Source organism: Panthera leo, chromosome F3, assembly GCF_018350215.1.
Source record: "Panthera leo isolate Ple1 chromosome F3, P.leo_Ple1_pat1.1, whole genome shotgun sequence".
Lineage (NCBI taxonomy): Eukaryota > Metazoa > Chordata > Mammalia > Carnivora > Felidae > Panthera > Panthera leo.
This window is the reverse complement of record NC_056696.1, coordinates 24,487,415-24,507,420: the sequence shown is the minus strand read 5'-3', so window position 1 is coordinate 24,507,420 and position 20,006 is coordinate 24,487,415. Positions and strand designations below refer to the sequence as shown.

General features: G+C 40.3%; 1 protein-coding gene across 10 annotated transcripts in view; it reads left to right on the top strand.

Moving 5' to 3' along the window:
• TSEN15 (tRNA splicing endonuclease subunit 15) overlaps nucleotides 1–20,006 on the top strand; it is a 136,258-nt gene that overhangs the window by 25,062 nt on the left and 91,190 nt on the right. The window contains exons 4-5 of one of the 10 annotated variants that reach the window (XM_042924904.1): nucleotides 2,572–2,713; nucleotides 3,258–4,638. The exons of 8 other annotated variants lie outside the window; for them this stretch is intronic. In XM_042924904.1, the coding sequence (XP_042780838.1) occupies nucleotides 2,572–2,713; nucleotides 3,258–3,278 (163 nt within the window). In that variant the 3' untranslated portion in view covers nucleotides 3,279–4,638. One more of the 10 variants, XM_042924905.1, reaches the window with a different exon arrangement.

Here is a 20,006-nt window from a genome sequence, read left to right as displayed (position 1 = left end):
CGAGCCCCGCGTCGGGCTCTGTGCTGACAGCTCAGAGCTCAGAGCCTGGAGCCTGTTTCAGATTCTGTGTCTCCCTCTCTCTCTGGCCCTCCCCCGTTCATGCTCTGTCTCTCTCTGTCTCAAAAATAAATAAAACGTTAAAAAATTAAAAAAAAAAAAAAAAAGAAGTAGAACCTCCTTCTGCTCTTCTTTTTGAATAAATAGTTTTGAAAAAAAGTACACTGCCCTGATGGTCATTTCCTACAATTCGTATTTTTAACCTTTTTCATAGTATACAGTAGGGGTCAGCAAATCTTTTCTGAAAGGGCCAAGTAGGAAATATTTAGGCTTTGTGGACAAAGTAGCAAAATCGTGGCTATTGTGTAGATATACTTATATGACCATTTAAAATGTACCATTTAAAGACAGAGGTCATTCCTAGCTCATTGGCCATGAAGAAACAGATGACTATAGTTGGCCAAGTTCTGGTGTGGAGACAAGTGATAAAATAATTAGAATGTTTTGATGAATAAAAAGCAAGCAAATAGCAGATACTTTCAAGAAATTCTAGGGAGTTCTTTGATACACCATCTACCATGGTATCTACAGTAGTAAGTACCAAAAATGATCGTGATCTTTCAAGACCAGGTAAACTTTTATTTAGTACAATAGAATTGCATAGTAAACTTTAGAAAAGTATTTGTCAGAAATACATTTAGCCATATGAAATCTTTGTTCAAAGCTTCTTCATTCATTCATTCTGCCCAGATATTCTACTACAATTTTGGGCATTGGGCTAATGTGTTTATCTTCAGCACTGAAAATGGGTACAGTCCAATGGAAAACAGACACTGAGAGGTATAAATACAAGGTAGCAATTACAGTAGTATAGGTTTGCACAAGGTGCGTCTGTAGGGTAAGATTCATGACTTTGCCTAGATGTTGGGGAAAGGTGACAGGGAAGACTTAAAAGAGAAGATGATGTTTTGCTAATTCCTGAAAAGGAATTAAGATTTTGCCAGGTAGACAGATTTTATATATCCAATAAATGTTGCCTGACAGTTATGCTTAACAACTGAAGTATTACCATATTGTTGACTTGACTCACTCAAGGTCGTTTTAGAAATGGCTTGACTCTGAGGAAAAAAAGTTAGAAACACATTCCCTCCTTATATCATTACATGCCTGTGAACACTTAAATGAGAGGTAGTAGGTAAGCAGCCTTTAGCAACTGTTTTCACAAACCACTTATCACTGGGTGACATAAAGTGATTAAGTGATATTTTAGCAAGAATAATTTAGTTCCAGCTTTCTAAAAGTTTATTGCTGTTTTTAAATCACTAAATTCTCCAGTCTCTATAATGTTTTTTTTAAAATTATAATTATTGTAGTAAGAATGCTTCAAAGCAGAGACTTTTCTTTTTAGATTGTTTATAGATTTAATAGCTAATAAGATGAGTGAAGAGTGACCATAAGAATTTTTACTTAGGGATGGGAAGTAGAACTTAAGGGGATAAATTACACTTTTGCTAAAGAACACAAGAGTATTGAGTTATTTATGTATTCACTTGTAGCATGTTAATATGCCAGTAAATCTTTTTCCAATTTCTGGAGAATTGGTTAGCTTAATGAAAAAAACAACTGATCATTTTTTATTTGCCTTTTTAAGAAAGCTCCTCTGGAGGATACATTTTACTGAATTATTGAACATAGGCTTTATTGAGTAGGTAATAAGGATTTTTAGTTTGTGGTAAACAAAAGCTAATAGCACTTTGAAGACCTAGATATTCGATTTGGTACATTATTTTCCATAGCAGGCAAACTGAAATCCTTTATAAAATTGATGCTTGATATATAACCTTATAAGAAACAAGTTTTATTCCTCTCTATATTTTTCTCTTAGCTTCTGTTAAGTATCAGAATACATATTGAGAACCATAAAAATATTTATATTCATATATAATAATTCCAACCCTTGGAAAGACCCAACAGAAACAACTAACCTCATAACCACATCTTTGTTAGTACCCTCCTCCCCCTAAAAGGCCTCAAAGAACTTTACAGAAATAGGGGAATGATTGGGTAAATTTTGAGTCCATAGATACTACATAGCCATTTAAAGGTAGAAATGATTAATACCATGTAGAAACTTGGAAATGTTTATTATAACCTTTTTTTTTTTTTTTTTTAAAAGCAAACCTGAATACCACATTGTTCTGCCATACGATACCAAGTTGGAAAATTGGACAATGAATGCCCAGGATCCCTAGACAATGTAGACTCACTGAACACTGTTAGTACCCTATTCTGTAGGTTCCAGAATGCAGTAATTCTCTCATGTACGATGATCAGGAGAGACGGGTAAATACAAAAGGGACTGAAAGATGGCTTTCAGTAAATGGCTCTTAGTTGCAGGATTTTCTGTATGAGATGGCAACTTTAGATGTTTATATTTGAGCTTTCAGACATTTCCTGAGTCAGCACTGTGGATACAATGTTATTGACTCCCTCTTCCCCAAGATTTTACAGTGTTTGATCTTATTATTAATTGAGTGACTATGAATCCTAAATGTATTGTGGCTTTATTTTCAGGATAAGGGAGATCTTGAAGGCATCTCGAAAATTGCAAGGTGATCCAGATTTGCCAATGTCTTTTACTTTGGCCATAGTGGAGTCCGATTCCACAATAGTCTATTATAAACTTACTGATGGATTTATGCTGCCAGACCCTCAGGTCAGTTTTGAGGCAACTATCAGTAAACAGTGGGGGAAAAAAAAAAAAAGAAAATTATGACATGTTTTGAAGTGTGAATCAAGCTATTCAACTTCCTTTGCAATATGAAAATTCAAGGAAAAAATGACCTGATTTTCACACCTCAGAAAACTGGCTGTTTTGTTTAAAGTAATATGTTCCTAGGTTTCACAAAAATAATTAGATTTACTTATTCTTTGGAGAATTTCATCATTTCCTAGAGTACTTTATAAAGTCACGATATTATTTGATAATTAACTAACGTGGAATATAAAGGCTTATAAAAGTTTCAGCCAAAAGAATACATCTTTAGAAAATGTTAAATGGGTTGGCATTTTGATAGGAATATTTTAATAAAGTAAATATGTTGTATATGGTTTCTTTATATATTTTGTTGGTGTAATTGGGATAATTACATTAAATATCTATCTGATTTTGCTTTTAAATTACCTTCCATACTGGGGAAAAGGTCCATCCTGATCTTTTTTTTTTTTTTTTTTTTTTTTTTTTTTTTTTTTTATTGCAGAATATTTCCCTTAGAAGATGACACCTATTCTTCCTGATGCTTACTTTGGGATTGGATTTGAGATCCGTCAACCTGATTCATCCTTTATCTCAGAGATAGTTAGGGTTGACTTAGTTGGTCCCATTCCATAAGTTTTTCTTTTTGAGGAATAAAACTTTCCCAGATAGAAGAATTTTTTGTTGTTGTTCCTAGGTATAGGATAGTTGCTCTAGATCTTTCTTATCTGGAGACAGTTTAATTATAGTTATACAAATTTATGCTTAGGATGTGTTCAGAGGGGTAGAACACATGTGTTTCTTCTGTCTCCCCCACTCATAGCTGCCTCACTGTTCGTTGCCGCCACGGCTTAGACGTTGTTGAGACTGTCACCTTTTTCTTATTAAATGCACTTAGTGCCTTTTGGCCACTACAGCTAGCCTGGAATGGCATTTCATGGACACCTTGACATCTGGAGAGTTTGCTCAGTTTACTTTTAAATCCCCAAGTTTTCTTCCAGTTGGTTTTTATGTGGCAATTACTGTTGACTTTATACCAAAAGTAAAAATATGCTCATTCCAACCGTAAAAGTACATGTACATGTGGATTAATAGGGACCAGAGAAGTGCCACCTATGAAAGTACGGGGCCTTGCTTTCCATTCTTATTACCACTGCCATTATTGTATCCTGGCTAGAATGTTAGAGAGATGGTGAGGGACAGTGCCAGCCCTAGAAACATCTTTGTTAAGTAGACCCAGTTATTCCACTTTTGTTTAATACCTCCCAATTATGTTGCCTAGAGTATACAAAATTATATGCACAAAGATATTCTAAGTGGTATTAGTTGTAATAACCCAAATTGTAAAACACTTAAAAGTTTAAGGCAGCGGTCAGCAAACTTTTACTGTAAATGGCCAGAAGGGAAATATTTTAGGCTTTGCAAACCATATAGTCTCTCTTAAAACTTCTCAAATGTGCTCTTTGTAGTACGAAAATAACCATAGACAGTATGTAAGTAAGTGGGCATGGCTGTGTTCCAATAAAACTTTATTTACAAATGTAGAGCCATAGTTTGCCAACCTCTGGTATAGGGAAATAGTCATTAAACAGATACAGATAGCCAATGTACCCAATGAATGGTACGTTATGTACTCATTAAACATTAGTAATGAATATAATGAAAAACATGAGAAAATATATAATTAATGAAACAAGATATTGAAGTGTATGAATGGGTAGGACCATGGATGTAAATAACACACCAAGCATATAAAGAAAGGGTGACAAATTACTAACTGCACTTACAGTAGGGTGACAGAGCAATAAATGGATGACTTTGTCTTCTGTTTTTCTTGTATCACTTTTATAATAACAATGTTTTAAAATAAAATATCTTGAGATCAATATTAGTCATCTATCATTGCATAATAATAGTACCACAAACTTAGCAACTTACAATAACACACATTTAATATCTCAAAGTTGGGTTCTTTGTGAGGCTGCATTCAGGCCAGTCTCATCTGAGGCTTGACTGGGCAAGGCTTCCTTGCCTTCCTCGTGTGGTTGTTAGCAGCTTTTGATTCCCTGTGGGCTGTTGGACTGATGGTCTCAGTCCCTAGTGGGCTGCTGGCAAGAGGCCACCCTCAGCTCTTTGCCACATGGGCCTTGCCAGCACAGCTGGTTGTTTTCCTCAAAGCCAGCAAGGGAGAAAGTCTCAGCAAGATGGATCTCATAATTTTACCATGTAATCAGTGTAATATTACAATAAATCCTGTCACGTTGGGCATGTTCTGATGGTGAGAAGCAAGTCACAGCTAACTACTCTAAAAGACAACAGGAGCAAGAATGCAAAAGTGGCAAAAAGGAGGAACGTTATAAAATAGTGTAAAGCATCATTCTTGGTCTGTAGTCATTCCTGACTACTTTCCTTTGATGATATTTGAATTTCACTTTTATTCTTGATGGAAAGTCTTGACAACTCCTTCAGGCTCCCTCTGCTTTCCCGGAAGGTCTGAAAATGCACCCGTTCAAAACAATGTGTGTTTCTGTGGCTCCAGTTGGCAATTTGTAGATCTAAGGATCCTAAGACAGTTTATGATCTATTCTTAGGGTCTCTACCACTTGATTCCTTTTGAGCCTTCTCATCACAGTGCTACAAAAACAGTCTGCATTTTCAGAAAGAAATGTGAGGCTTAATGAATGTTAGATTTGTATGTCAGATCTGGTAACCAGTGAGCTCTTAGGTGTCCACAAGACCAGAAGTATCTTCTGGGGTTAACTCAAAGGAGCATTCCCACAGAAACCTTTCAAACTAGGCCTTGATCATTATAATAGAGGATGGCTTCTCTATTTCAGAACGTCCCCTTCACCAAAGGGGTACAAAGGTTGTACTTCAAAGACTATTCTATCCAAAGCCTGCCAGATACCTGCTAACATGAATAATGGTTGAGAACAGTTTGGAAAGAGAGACAACCCAGATGTGTCGGTCTCATTTGACTGAGAAACTAGGTGAAGGGTTTTCTTCTGTATGATCAAATTAACTGTGTGATTGCAGCCGCTTTCTCTTGTTAGATTGTGGGCTCCGTAAGAACACAGCAAGGAACCGTGTCTTTTTTTCTTTTACGTCTGTGTATCTCATCTCCTTCCACAAACTCGCACGTACTAGGCTCTCCGTAAATATTTAGTGAAAGAATGAATGCAGATTGTAGACTAGTTTTAATTATAGAGAGGCTTACTTTTTTGCCTCGAGGCAAACTAAAGGGATCCATTTGGACACCAGAGGGCAGTGCTCAATAAGCACCAAATTTTCAGGCGCTGGGAGTAGGTTAGCTTCAGAAGTGGTGCTCTTGAAAATTTCTTTTCAATCTGTGGGGAGTAGACATAAATAAAAATATAAATAAGTTTTACGTGCTTACATCCCCCCTTTTCCTTTCTGGCCTGCCTGTAAAATTATACTCTACTGACATTAAATATGTGACTTGATTCATGCTTTGTGCAAAATGTAGATCTATATTGAAAAATAAAAGCTTGTTTGGGGCAAGGGTGGGGAGGTGGGTGTTTTTCCTAGACTATGGTCTTATTCATAACCATATGAAGTGACACATTTCATTTTTTCCTTGCAGAAGCCTAATTTATTAAGTAAACTTCAAGATCCCATCACATAGCAAGAGACCCCAGCTCTGAAACACTCACTGAACTGGCTAATAATGTTGGTAAAAGACATAAATTGCTGCCCTAATAAACACAGACTTTCCCTATAAGAGGGTCCTCTCTATGTGGGAGCAGGAACGGGGAAAGGGCATTGCTGACTTCTCTCCAGTGCTGTCTTGGCCTTTGTTCTTTGGAGACCCTAGTCAGTGAGCCCTCTGTGCTGGGATGGATCAGTGGAACATTGGCGAATCTAGATCCAGTGACTCCAGACTAACCTATTTTGCTTTCCAGGGCGTGGGCCTCTCTAGACGAATGTGTTCCTAAAGGTGAAGAACATGAGGGCAGAGGCACTTTGGAATTCGAAGCTCTGATGAGAATAGCAATCTCTTACCAAGTTCATGTGACCTGCATTATTTTTTAACTGAAACTTTTATATGCCTGGAACCAAATGACTTAACCAAAAACTTCTGGTGTGTCATCTTTTTCTGAGCATTTCTGTTCTGAACTCCTCTGTGAGGTCACGTTTTCCGTTGCAGCCCCAGCAGGAAGCTTTTCACTAGTGCAGCACAGTGGGTCTTGCCAGAGCTTATAGCTCCTCTATATAGAAGCCCTTTATTCCTCCACCGCACTCTGTTTACTGTGCAGAATGGTGTTGTATCTGAACAGTTAGTACAATTTTCCTTTCTTTCAGACTGATAGCTGTTCCATTCCTTACCACTCTCACTCTTGCAACCTAATCCTTTTCATGATCTTTGAATAAGAACTGCTTGTGCTCGCTAAGGACAGAGGATGGAAAAATCATGTGACTTACTGGGCAGGTGGACTTTTAAAATGTTTTGGTGGATTCTGCGAAATTGAAAGCCATTTGAACCAAAATCAAACAAAAGTTGGCTTTTTAGGTTTCGGGGTGACTGAATGGAGGTAATATTAGGAAGTATTTCCTTAAAGTCACTTCATGCATTTATTAATTTATCTTCAGACATTAGCTGGGCTCCTTCTGTGTGTCTGCAACACTAAGGTAAATGTGGGATACAAAGGTTAATGACATATGACCTGTTCCCTCAAGGAACTCAGATAGCCAATTACAACTCTCCTTAACCAAAATTCTGAAAGGATGTCAGTAAGGGAGGAATATCTGTCATGCAGTGTATGAAGTTTATGCAGTTGACTTGATGGTGAAGGGGTTCAACAACTTTTGGTAAATTGAACAGTTTTCAAACAATCATCGTATGTATATTATTTGTCCCAAAGGACAGAACGTCCCAAAGGTAGCATACAAAGAGATCTTACACAGTGCACCTCTAAGGACTTACTATCTGGCCAGAGAGGAGAAAATCCATGTGTACAAGATAATCTGAGAGCATTCCAAGGCAGTATTCTATATAAAGGCTAAGTTTCAATTGCGTAGCACTTTATTTACGACCAAAGACTTCTGTACTCTTTATTTTGATTCTCCCAGCAGAGCTGATGTTATGTACTTCTTGTTATTAACTTAGTATCCTCATTTACTAGGTGGAGAAATTAGTGCACCCAGTAGCTAAGCAATGGCTTCGTGTAGTAGTAGCAAGTGAGTGGGCAGTGAGGGCAAGAACCAGGTGTCCCAACACCCAGCTCACTGTTCTTTTCAGGATGCCATGCTGCCTGTTTCTTGTGTGGTGCAGAGAGATGTATTAATGTCAAAAAAACCTCTGGGGGAGAAAACTCTAGTGAGTCCTGGAGGGAGTTGGGAAGAGATTTAGGGATCACTTATATTAACTTCTTGTACTCTTGAACAAGAGTGTCAAATGTCAAGCTATTTGTGGATAATTTGGAAAACCATATTCAGAGGCAATATATTTACAAAGTTTTATTCCAGAGAATAAATACATTCATGCCCACACTGTTTTGCAGGCAAACTTAAAACAGTATTTAGTGTTAAGTGAGAAAGAGCTCAGGAATGTTCCCTGCTTGTTGGAGCTAACTTTCATGTTGGTACAGAGTAGACTCTAGGAACTCTAAAAAAAATTTTTTTTAACGTTTATTTATTTTTGAGACAGAGAGAGACAGACCATGAACGGGGGAGGGGCAGAGAGAGAGGGAGACATAGAATATGAAACAGGCTTCAGGCTCTGAGAGGTCAGCACAGAGCCTGACGCGGGGCTCGAACTCACGGACCGCGAGATCATGACCTGAGCCAAAGTCGGACGCTTAACCGACTGAGCCACCCAGGTGCCCCGACTCTAGGAACTTTTAAATGATCGTTTCACACTCAGTGAGAAAGGGTCTTGCACCTTAAATATCCCCCAGATCTGCTTGCTGTTGCTTGAACGCCTATTGTAATTCTACTTCTTAATCATGAAGCTTTGATCCAACTTGACATTTTTCTAGTACCCCATGGGTGAGGCACAATGCTAAGATTTTGAGAGACTGTAAGCCCAAATATCTTATTAGATTGAACAGATAAAATTAATCAGATAAATTGCTATAAGAATTTCTAAATGTTTATTCTTAGTATCTGTACTCACTTCATTACAAACCCGCCATATTTATGGATACCATAAGTGTGCACACCACACTTTGAGTAGCGTGTGTTCGAGCTCAGGTGAGAAGTGATGAGAGCCTGAAGCTCAACAGGAACCCAAGTGTATGAGTCAGGATGAGCTAGATTATGATGCTGTAGCTTCACGGCCGAAGGATTTCCCGGGGTGAAATGCAAAACTGGCCCCCATACACACTGGGCAGGGAGAGAACAGAGAGAGGCAGAGCACTCCAGATTGGTAGATGGCAGTTTTAATAAGCAAGGGATCTTAAATCCAAGGCTTACCTTGGGTGGCTGCAAGATAAGTAGATCGCCTCTCCCACTCTGAGAAAATCGTAACTGGCTTCAGTCACATGTATCGTTGGGATGGTTTCAACAACACATTGCTCTGTCAAACCTGCATCCTTGAAAATGGCTCCCCTGGTGGGATTGGTGGGCAGAGTGTTCATGCCAAGGATAGGGGAGAGGGTGAGGAGCTTCTGATTACCTGGTCCAGCTCTTGGGTCAACCAGTGGTCATGCTCTCTTGATGACATGCAGTAATAACCAGTGAATTAGTTAAAAAATGTTTATTTCTTGGTCACATTACACACCCATTGGACACAGACTTGGAGTCCTTACTCTGAGAATCAGGTCAGCAGAGCCTCTGCCATCTGAAATGTTGTCGGTTCCAGCGGCCGGAAAAAAGTGTTGTAGTCTCACATACTGCAATTAACCACTTCCACCAAAAGCAACATGTCACCTCTGCCCAGCTTTCATTGGCCAAAGGGTCACGTGGCTGGCCAAGATCAGCCTCAAGGAGGAGAGGAAGTACAATTCTGCCATGTTCCTGGACTGAGATAGAGAACAGCATATCCATGTAATGGAAAGGGGAGGAGAGATGGCGACAAGGTAGGTTTAACAACTGATTGGCTGTGGAAACAGGGGAGGAGGAGGGGTTAACCTCATGCTGTTCTAAGTTCCTTGACCTGAATGTGAATGAGTTTCAGGTTACAGTGGGAAGATGGGGACATTGCAAGAAGCACTGGACACCAGGCATCACAAAAGTGGGAAAAGGGACAACTTAGAAGGCTGACAAGGAGAGGAGAGCTTGGAAGACACTTTCCCCACCATTCTACTCAGGTTCTAGATTTAGAATCTGAGCTAAGAAGGGAGATATTGTAGGTATCAGGAACCTAGGATCACTGTAGACCTACTCTTCTCTTGCGATGTCTCATGGGCTGTTACACAGGATATGTTGCCTGGTCTTCTCTTTATTTCTTAAGAATGAAAAAAAAAATGTGCCTACCGTGTCAGGAGTATAGTTGAACCCTGTGAGAATTTTTCTGAAGGAAGCTGGTTAAGCGTGGATGTGTAGATGGGGCTGGGTTTGTGAGAGAGAACCCAAGAGGGCTTCTTTTCTGGGATGGATATTTATCAGGAGGAATCATGAACCTGATGTATTTGTACAGATCTAGGGAGCTGTCAGAGTGCATTAGCATGGGATGGGGAGAGAAAGTTGGGGGGTAGATAACCAGTCCTCAGGGTTTCTTATCAGTCCATGCTGCCATCTGCTGTGCTGCTCACATCACACTACAGTGACTGTGTCCCTCACAAGTTACCACTGTGTCCTCCCAGCCCCGGGCCACAAGATCTTTCAGTTCTGAGTCTGTCCCATCTATTCCTCTTGGGCACTTGGAAAATATTTTGTTCTGTCCCTGAACTCCATGGGCATATGGGGGTAACTTGCAGGCTGTTTTGGGTCCTCTTCATCTAGATACACGTCCTCAGCCAGGCAGTCTCTGCCGTGTCCCCAAAATGCGGGGTAAGTGACCCTAAGGGCCTGGGGTCTGTGAGGCTTTCCCTGAGCCTGGAGGCAGCAGCCAGAAATGAGAGGCTGGGTGCTGGCCACAGATCGCCCTCACAAAATGAGGGAGTTGCCCAGTTTCCTGGACTATCTATTGTGTCTCCTCTAGACCAGGAACTCAGTCCAATGAGGTCAGGGCAGAGGAGACAAACATAAGCCTCTGCTTAGTGACCCATTCAAGTGTCTACCTTTTCTGCTTTTACTCTCCCTGCCATTCCCCACCCCCCACCCCCCAGTTTTATCTTATCTTAGGATTAGAAAAAAAAACTATAACCATTTCCAGATCTATTTTTCTTCCAAACATATTGTTTTTACCAAGATTTCAGGTTTTGAAATTCAAAAGGCAAGAATTTGCCTCCTTTGTTCTGTAGTCTAATCCCATCCCTGAGGCAGTGTGCCAAGAAATCCTGTGTGGGAAAAGGTTCACAGGTAACAAGAATTACTGAGAAGGGAAAACATATCATTTAATATATCAAAATATTATCCTGTGACATTCACAAACAGAAGGTGTTAATTATCATTAACACACGTATTTATACTCACAAGAACTATTTAATTTTCCGAGTGTACATCTTATTTTACCCATCAAACCACATCCTACCTGTCAGTAGTGCAGTACTTGGCACAGAGTAGGAGCTCAATAAATGTTTTGTTTGATGATGTTCAAATGTTCAGAGAGGGACTGCTCATCATCCAGTCCTATTCCTGCCCATTCTAATGACAGGACATGTATTGGAAGCCTCTCTGCCCTGTGAACCCCATGTAGAAAGAGGAGCCCTAAGTTCCTTGGGCCATCAGAGATCTCATCGCATGCTATATGCTCCTGTAAACATGCTTATGCTATGAGATCCGTTATATTTTGATCCCTTGCCTTAGTTAATTTTAGGGATCAAGACGGGGATTTCTAAACAAAATATATCTGCCTGAAAAGCTTACTTAATATTTTATTACACATTCTGTTCTATGCTAAAGCTGTTCATTTTCATTTAACCATTCTGGAGGGGAATGAAGACATGCGAACACTGCTGAATTTAGAAATCCCTCTTAGAAATGGTAATTTCCTACTCAACTATAAAATTATGGTGATGATACTTCTGTTGATGATTTTAGAGGGGGATACTGCAGTTTTAAATGCTTTTTTTTTAACATTCATTTTTGAGAGAGAGAGACAGGGCATGAGCAGGGGAGGGGCAGAGAGAGAGGAAGACACAGAATCTGAAGCAGGCTCCAGGCTCCGAGCTGTCAGCACAGAGCCCAATGCGGGGCTCAAACCCACAAACTGTGAGATCATGACCTGAGCTGAAGTCAGATGCTTAATGGACTAAGCCACCCAGGCGCCCCTGTGATTTTATAAAGGGGCAAAAACTGGTTACCTCTTCTCTCATCCCCTATTAGAAAATCTGGTTCCTGTAAATATAATCACATAGGTGTGCTTTTCCTGGACTGTAGGTTGTAATCTTAATCCTTCAGGCTTAAATGAGTATAATTCCTCCACTTTGGGCCTTGCCATTGCACTTCTGCCGGATGAAGCCATCAGTGCAGGCACTACCTGAGATACGGTCTGTCTCTGCATTTTGGTGCACCTGTAATTGAGAAGTCTGGCTGCATGGACCCTGTGTCATCAATACCTACATCACTTGCTCCCACCTCTGCCCATTTTTTAAAAAACGCCCTCCATTCTGGGCTTTAGATAATCCATCATCAGAAATGTGCTCCTTTGAATTTTTGAGGCTCAGGAGGATTGGAAGGCAGAGCTGACTTCAGACCATCCAGTGGGAGATGGTGATGTGGGAGGGTTACGTAATCTCCTTGAGCCTCAGTTTTCTCATCTGGAAAATGATGGACAAAGTATGTCCTTCTAGGTTGTGTTTTCCTCACACATTGAGAGGATTGTGTGGGGATAAGGGGAGCCTGGTGCATAATAAGCTATTAGTGTTCCTCACCCACCCCGCTTTGTGGTCTCCAAGCCCTTCCCACTGAGGTGCACCTTGCCATCTTAGGAGGGAATACATGATAACCAGTTGAGGGCCAGGCCTCCAAGAAATGGAACCTAGATGTGCAGGAGGGTAAGAAGGAGGTACCAGATGAAGTAAGAAGGCACTAAAGATAAACTCTGTCTTTGGAAATTTTTATCAGGCCTAACCCTGCTGCTGCTGTAGCTGCTGCTGCTGCTGATGGTGATGACAACGACAATTATGATGATGATGATAAAATTTTTTGGTCCCATTTTGGAAACCCCTTTGAACTTAGATAAATTGCACAGGAATAAGACTCGCTATGTAGCTGGAGGCTTACAACAAGTAAGGGAAATTTCCACTGCAGGGAAATTGTATCGGGACAATTCATGGAGTTTCAAACAACCAAGTTAATCTTAGCTCAACACAGCACAAAAGCACACTGAAAAATTCCCTCTAAAGAGAAGCTGGACTGTTCAGGGTGGGTTTAAGTCATGGGACCTGGCATGGAGCCTTCTGTTGATGGTGAGGATTGGGCCTCTTCTGAAGGGATGAATAAGTAAAGAAACATGAAATAATAGCTAACAACATATCTATATAGCATGCTTACATTAGAGTGCAGGATGTAGGGTGTATTTTGCTCCCTTCTGTGTTCCCAAAGCTTGTAGGAAGGACAGTGCCTGACACATAGTGGAGGTTCCAAAAATATTTGTGGCAGGAAATAAAAAAATGAATACATCTAAAATAACGTCAAGTGATGGTAATACTTGAAGAAAGTAAAGCAGAGTAAGGGAACAGAGTGGAACCAGAATGCAACCTCAGGTGGGATAGTCAGGAATGGCTTTTCTCTGCAGACAGCATTGGAGCAGAGACCAGAATGCAGTGAAGGAATGAGCCCAGCGAGTAACTGGGAGATTAGCCTTATAGACAAAAGGAGAGCAAGTACAAATGTCCTGAAGTGAGATCATGATGGATTTTGCATTTCTAATAAGCTCTCAGTTGTTGCCAGTGTAGCTGGTCCACGAACCACACTTTCAGTAGCAAGTGTTCAAGCTACAGCTTGACCCTGGAGTCAGTAACTAAAGTGAGGAGGTCATGGAACTGAGAAATGAGGTCACTGCATGAGAAAAAGAGGATGAAAAGCTGCATGTGCAACATAACCCTATTTATGTAAAAAATATATGCAAAAATGGATATTAAAAATATTAAGTGTTTTCCTCAGTGAGATCACATTTTAGGTAATTTAAATTCTCTTCTTTTTAGACTATTGCAAAATTTCTACCATGTGTATTTGGTATTCAGAAAAAAAATTTATTTTGGGGATGCTTGGGTGGCTCAGTTGGTTGTCCAACTCTTGATTTTGGCTCAGGTCATGATCTCATGGTTTGTGAGATCATGCCCCACATCGGGTGCTAACTAGAGCCTGCTTAGGATTCTCTATTTACTCTCTCTCTCTGCCCCTACCCTCCACTCTCTCTTTCTCTCTCAAAATAAATAAATTTTTTTTTTTTTAGAAAGAGAGAGAGCGTGAGCAGGGCAGAGATGCAGAGGGAGAGAGAGAGAGAGAGAGAGAGAGAGGAGAATCCCAAGCAGTCTCCGTGCTCAGTGCAGAGCCTGACCAGGGATTGATCCCATGACCCTGGGATCATGACCAGAGCCAAAATCAAGAGTCAGTCACTCAACTGACTGAGCCACCCAGGCGGCCGAGGGAAAAATATATATATTTATTTATTTTTATTTTTTATTTTTAAAAAATGTTTTTTAATGTTTATTTATTTTTGAGAGAGAGAGAGAGATCATGAGCGGCGGAAAGAGAGAAGGAGACACAGAATCTGAAACAGGCTCCAGGCTCTGAGCTGTCAGCACAGAGCCCGACACCAGGCTTGAATTCGGGAACAGCGAGATCATGATCTGAGCCAAGGTCGAACGATTAACCAACTGAGTCACCCAGGGGCCCCTGAAAAAATTTTATTTTTAAATTAAAAACAGAACATATGTCTTTAGTTAAAACTCTGATTTCAAAATGTACACAATATTTTCTAAATTAAAAATATTAGTATAGACATATGAGAATTGGCTGGGGTTTGTTAGGAAAGTCTTCACAGAGGGGATGATTTTGAACCAAATCTTGATATCTAAGTAAGTGAAACCTAAGTGTGAGCTCTTAACAACTTCTTTTCTTATTTTCCTTTCCTAATGTGGGAGTGGGGAGGGTATGTGGGGTGCGAGTAGTGTATTAGTTATTTCTTGCTGTGTAACAAATTATTCCAAAACTCATCTGCTGAAGACAGCTAACATTAATTACCTTACAGTTTCTGTGATTTAGAAATTTGGGACCTGCTTAACTGGGTGGCTTTGGCTCAGGATCTCTCATGAAATTATCATGAAGACATTGGCTGGAACTGTCATCCTCTGAAGGCTTGACTAGGGCTGGCCAGGGGATCCAAGATGCTTGGCAGGATGCCTCAGTACCTCGTCATGTGGAACTCCCCATAGGCCTGTGTGATTCTCTAGAAAGAGATGTAGCAGCTGGCTGCACTCAGGGTGAATGATGTGAGAGAGAGGGAATGGAGGAAAGAGAATGCCTTTTATAACACATGTGACACTTTGGCTTTATTCTATTCATTCATAGAAGCATGTCACTAAGTACAGTCCAAAATGCAGGGGAGAAAAATTAGAGTCTACCTTTTGAAAGGAGACTGTGCATATATTTTTAAACCACCACAGGTGGAATGGGCTGTGATAGTTCAAGGGCATTCTAATTTTCATTTAAAATGAACTGTATAAGATTATAGAATACTGTGGCCTGCTTTGTTAGTCATTTGGCATGCCTGATGTTAGCAGAGTACCAGGTGGAAAAGATGAAGGGTAGAAAGACATGGTGAGGAAAACATCTAGAAGATAATGTGAACCACAATGTAATTTTAAGTTTTCTAGTAGCCACATTGGAAGATATCAAAAGAAACAGATACAATTAATTTTAATAATATGTTGCTAGCCCAGCATATGCAAAATATTCTTTTACATGTACTCAATATAAAAGTTATTAATAAGATATTTTACATTCTTTTTTGTCTTACTACCCTTTGAAATCTGATATGTATTTTATATTTATAGCCCCCCCTCAATTTGGATTAGCACTGTTTCAAGTGCTCAATAGCAACATGTGGTTAATGGTCACCATATTGGACAATTTAAGTCTTGAGAGCTAGGCCAGAAACCAGTCACTGAGAAAGTACTTTGGGCAGAATCCATCATGCAAATAGCGAGCCCAATAAAGGACTTAAGCTGAAGAGTAATATGATCAGACTTCCTTCTGTTTTAGAAATCACTCTGACTGCCTATGTTTAGGACCTGGTGGGATAGAGTAGGCATGACCGGCCTAAGAGACTATTAGAATATTCTGGGGCACCTGGGTGGCTCAGTAGGTTGGGCGTCTGACCTCGGATCAGGTCATGATCTCACGGCTCGTGAGTTCGAGCCCCATGTCGGGCTCTGTGCTGACAGCTCAGAGCCTGGAGCCTGCTTTGGATTCTGTGTCTCCCTCTCTCTCTACCCTCCTCCGCTCATGCTCTGTCTCTCTCTGTCTCAAAAATAAATAAACATTACAAAAAATTTTTAAAAGAGACTACTGGAATATTCTGTGTGAGAGTTTGGATGAGGCTGGTTACAATGAAGATGGGGAAGAAAAGATATAGATAGCAAGGAGGTGGTTTGTAATTGGTTCAGTGATTTCTTGGATGGAGGGAAGTAGGTGGTCAGAAGAGAGAGAAGCCTAGAATGATTCCAAGGTTTGAGTGGTTGACAGGATATAAAAAGGAAACACAGGACACAACATAGTTTGTCCTGGGAAGGTGGCAAAGGAAGATTACAAATGTAGATTTGGAAAAGTTTTGATTGAAATAATTGTGCAGGCGAGAGGTAGAGATATCTCACAGACAACTGGATGGATAAATCTGGAGCTTAGCAGAAAAAAAAGAAAACAAAACCCAGCTTCAAGTAGAATCATTACAGAACTTATTAGAACCTTCTATGTGAAATTACTATGAAATTACAGAGCAGTTTGGGAAGTTCCAGGCTCTCAGTTTCTTGTCGTGGAGGCAGACTTAGCTGAGAGGAAGGAGCAGAGCCACCTCATGTATAGGCCTCTGAGCAGTGGGCACCAGGCTGGGGGTCCTGCTTTCCTAGCCCAGTGACCCGGTTGCTGGGGAGCAGGAGAGATGCTATGGGAGCCACGCCGAGTGGTCATCTTAGAGGGAGGCAGGAGCCCCTGGGCCTAAACATTGTGTTGTGTCATTGAGGAGGAATGGAGGAAGCGAAAGTGTCTGGATAAGGCATCAGAAGTTAAGAATTCCTGTCCTGGAATGTGGTCGTTTACCTCATATGTTGTCTCCACCTCTGATAGTACCTGTCCTGTGAGTGAAGTGTGACTCGTAACCTCTTCCTCTTCGTGACTAGAGATGGTGCCTTAACTCAAGGGTTGCAGACTGAAATGCCTACAGGGGCCAAGCGGGGCACCTGTAGGAGTGAAGTGAATGCAGAGAGCGCACAGTGTGCTCGGCCAACGGGAGCAGCTGAGGCTCAGCTCCCGGAGATTTTCGTGAAGCGGCAGCAGGAGCCTAGTTGCCAGATATTTTGATTTTTTGTGCATGCAGATTTTTTTGGTGAACTTTTCAGACTTTTAAATATTGGATGAATTGTATTTAAGCATTGCAAACCAAACAAAATATGTCTGTAGGCTCTAATCGGCCCACAATCCACCAGTTTTTGACATCGGTCTATTTATGCCATTATATATCATGCTTGTTTGTATTTTTCTACTTATGTTTCCTACTGTAACCACCATTGTTCATATGGGTTGTTTCTGTTTGCTTTGCTTGCTCATTTGTTTCTATTCCCCTTCTATAATGGGTCAGACCCTATTTGTTGATTTATTTCGTATTTGGAAGGTGGACAGAGCTACGGGAGGTGCTAAGACCTTTCACTCTTTTAGGACCTAAAACAGCAGACTGTATGGAAAATGACATATTCCCCTGGCAGATTCAGGCCTCACAATTGGGGTAGGAGAGGAGTAGCTAAAGACGCAATTGGCCATGTTTTGGTGATGACTCTTCCAATAAACTGAAGATTATTTAAAGTAGATCCATATTTAATAACAAAATGAAACATCAAAGTCATTTATGAGGGTAGTAGGTCTTGTGATGAGAAAATGTTACGTTTTCCAGGGCTCAAAACTAAACATTTATTTTTAAAAATTGAAGGAAGAATGAAATGAAATAGAAAGTACAAGAAGAAAACAAGTGAGGGAAAATGGGAGAGAAATATGTAAGATAAAATGGATGTACTATGCATTACCCATGGATGTTATCGAGCTATGTGCTTTAAGTTTGTAGAAGAGAGGGGATGCTCTTTCATCATGCTTCTTATCCCTCCTCCCTCTTTCCTACCTATGGACAGAGTTGCTATAGATCAGTGACATTCTGGGACACTGGACCATGTTTCCCAGTAAGTCCATTAAAAGATCATGGGCTATTCATTAAAAGTTCGTGCACAATGTCCACACAAAGACTTATACACAAGTGCTCATAGCAGTTTTATTCATAATAGCCAAAACCTGGAAACAACTTGAATGTCTATCAGTAGGTGAATGGATAGATGAACTGTAGTGTATCCATACAATGGAATACTACTCAGGAATAAGAAGGAACAAAAATTATGATACACACAACAAGATGAATGACTCATGAAACATTCTGTTGAACAGAAGTCAGAGCCCAAAGAGTTCATACTATATGATTCAATTAAAAACATTTTTTTAATGTTTGTTTTTGTTTGTTTGTTTACTTATTTATTTATTTAGAGAGGAGAGTGGGGAAGGGGCAGAAAGAGAGGGAGAGAGGGCATGGAGCCCAATGCCGGGCTCAATTTCACAACCATGAGATCGTGATTTGAACCAAAATCGAGGGTTGATCAATCGACTGAGCCATCCAGGCACCCCCTATGTGACTCAATTTATATGAAACCCTTAAACCCAGGCAAATCTAATCTATGGTAACAGAAAATATATCTGTGATTGCTTGGGGCTTGGGGTGGGGGCCATGGAATAAAAAAAAAGCATGAAGGAATTTTTGGTGGGGTTGGGTGATAGAAATTATCTGTATCTTGATAGTGGAGGTTACATGTGTGGTTATATGTTTCAAAACTCCTCAAACTTACACTTAAAGTAAGTATATATTGTTCTATGTGAATTATACCTCAGTACAGTTGATTTAGACAAAAAGGTCATGTACAAAGGTATAGCTCTCTCTGCTGCTCTCCGGTACCTTTCTCACCTGTGCTAAAGAAGCAGTTATTAGATCTAGCTCTCCTTTCTGCTTCCAAATGGCATAAATGGGGAGAAAGCCAGGGCCTTTCTGCTTGGGACATGTCTAGCTAACCTGTGGGTCTCATCTTGCATCATCAAGCATTTTTACCTGTTTGGTTTTCTATCTCCATTGATGGCAGATGAGATGTGGTGAAATCCTGAAGTTGGGTTTGGACTTATGGGGAGAAAAGGTGTTCCTGCTCTGAGCATTCAGGCTTACTCAGGTGCTTGCCCTAGCCCAACCTACAAAGGCTCTGCATCAATAGGTGTGTGGACAAATGGTGTAGGAGGCCAACTTCAGCTGTGAACAGGACTTACTTTGCTTTTCTTTACAATTGTTCTATAGGTAGATAGCTCCCTCAGTGGAATTTTGAAGAGGGGTAGCTAAGGTTGAGGACATGATTTGGGTATTTCTAGGAACTTGGGTAAATACCATCTAAACATCATAATTATTTCTAAGATAAGTCTTCCATAGACCTACCACGCTCATTCAGGCCTCAGTACCTTTGCACATATTATGGCTTCCATCAGTCTGCCACACTCTCTGGCTGGCCAAATGCTTACTTTTCAAGGTCCAGCTTGAGTCATTGTCCCTAATCCTTTCCAGTGACCAGTCTCAAAGCAGATCTATGTATTTCTTGCTACATGATACAAAAGAAGGGAAAAGGGCTTGAGTGTCCTACAAGTCTGGGTTCACATCTTGACCTGCCACTTGCTATGTGACTTTGAACAAGTTATTTATCCCCTTTGAGCCCCAGTATTGTGTGTGTGTGTGTGTGTGTGTGTGTGTGTGTGTGTATGTGTGTGTATAGGCACTAAGGCTTAGTGATATATTTATGTATTTTTATCTCTAAAATAATGATGATAATTCCTACTTTTTAGCATTGTGCATATTAGATGAGATAATTAAAGTATATAATTTGCAAAATGAAGATGCGTA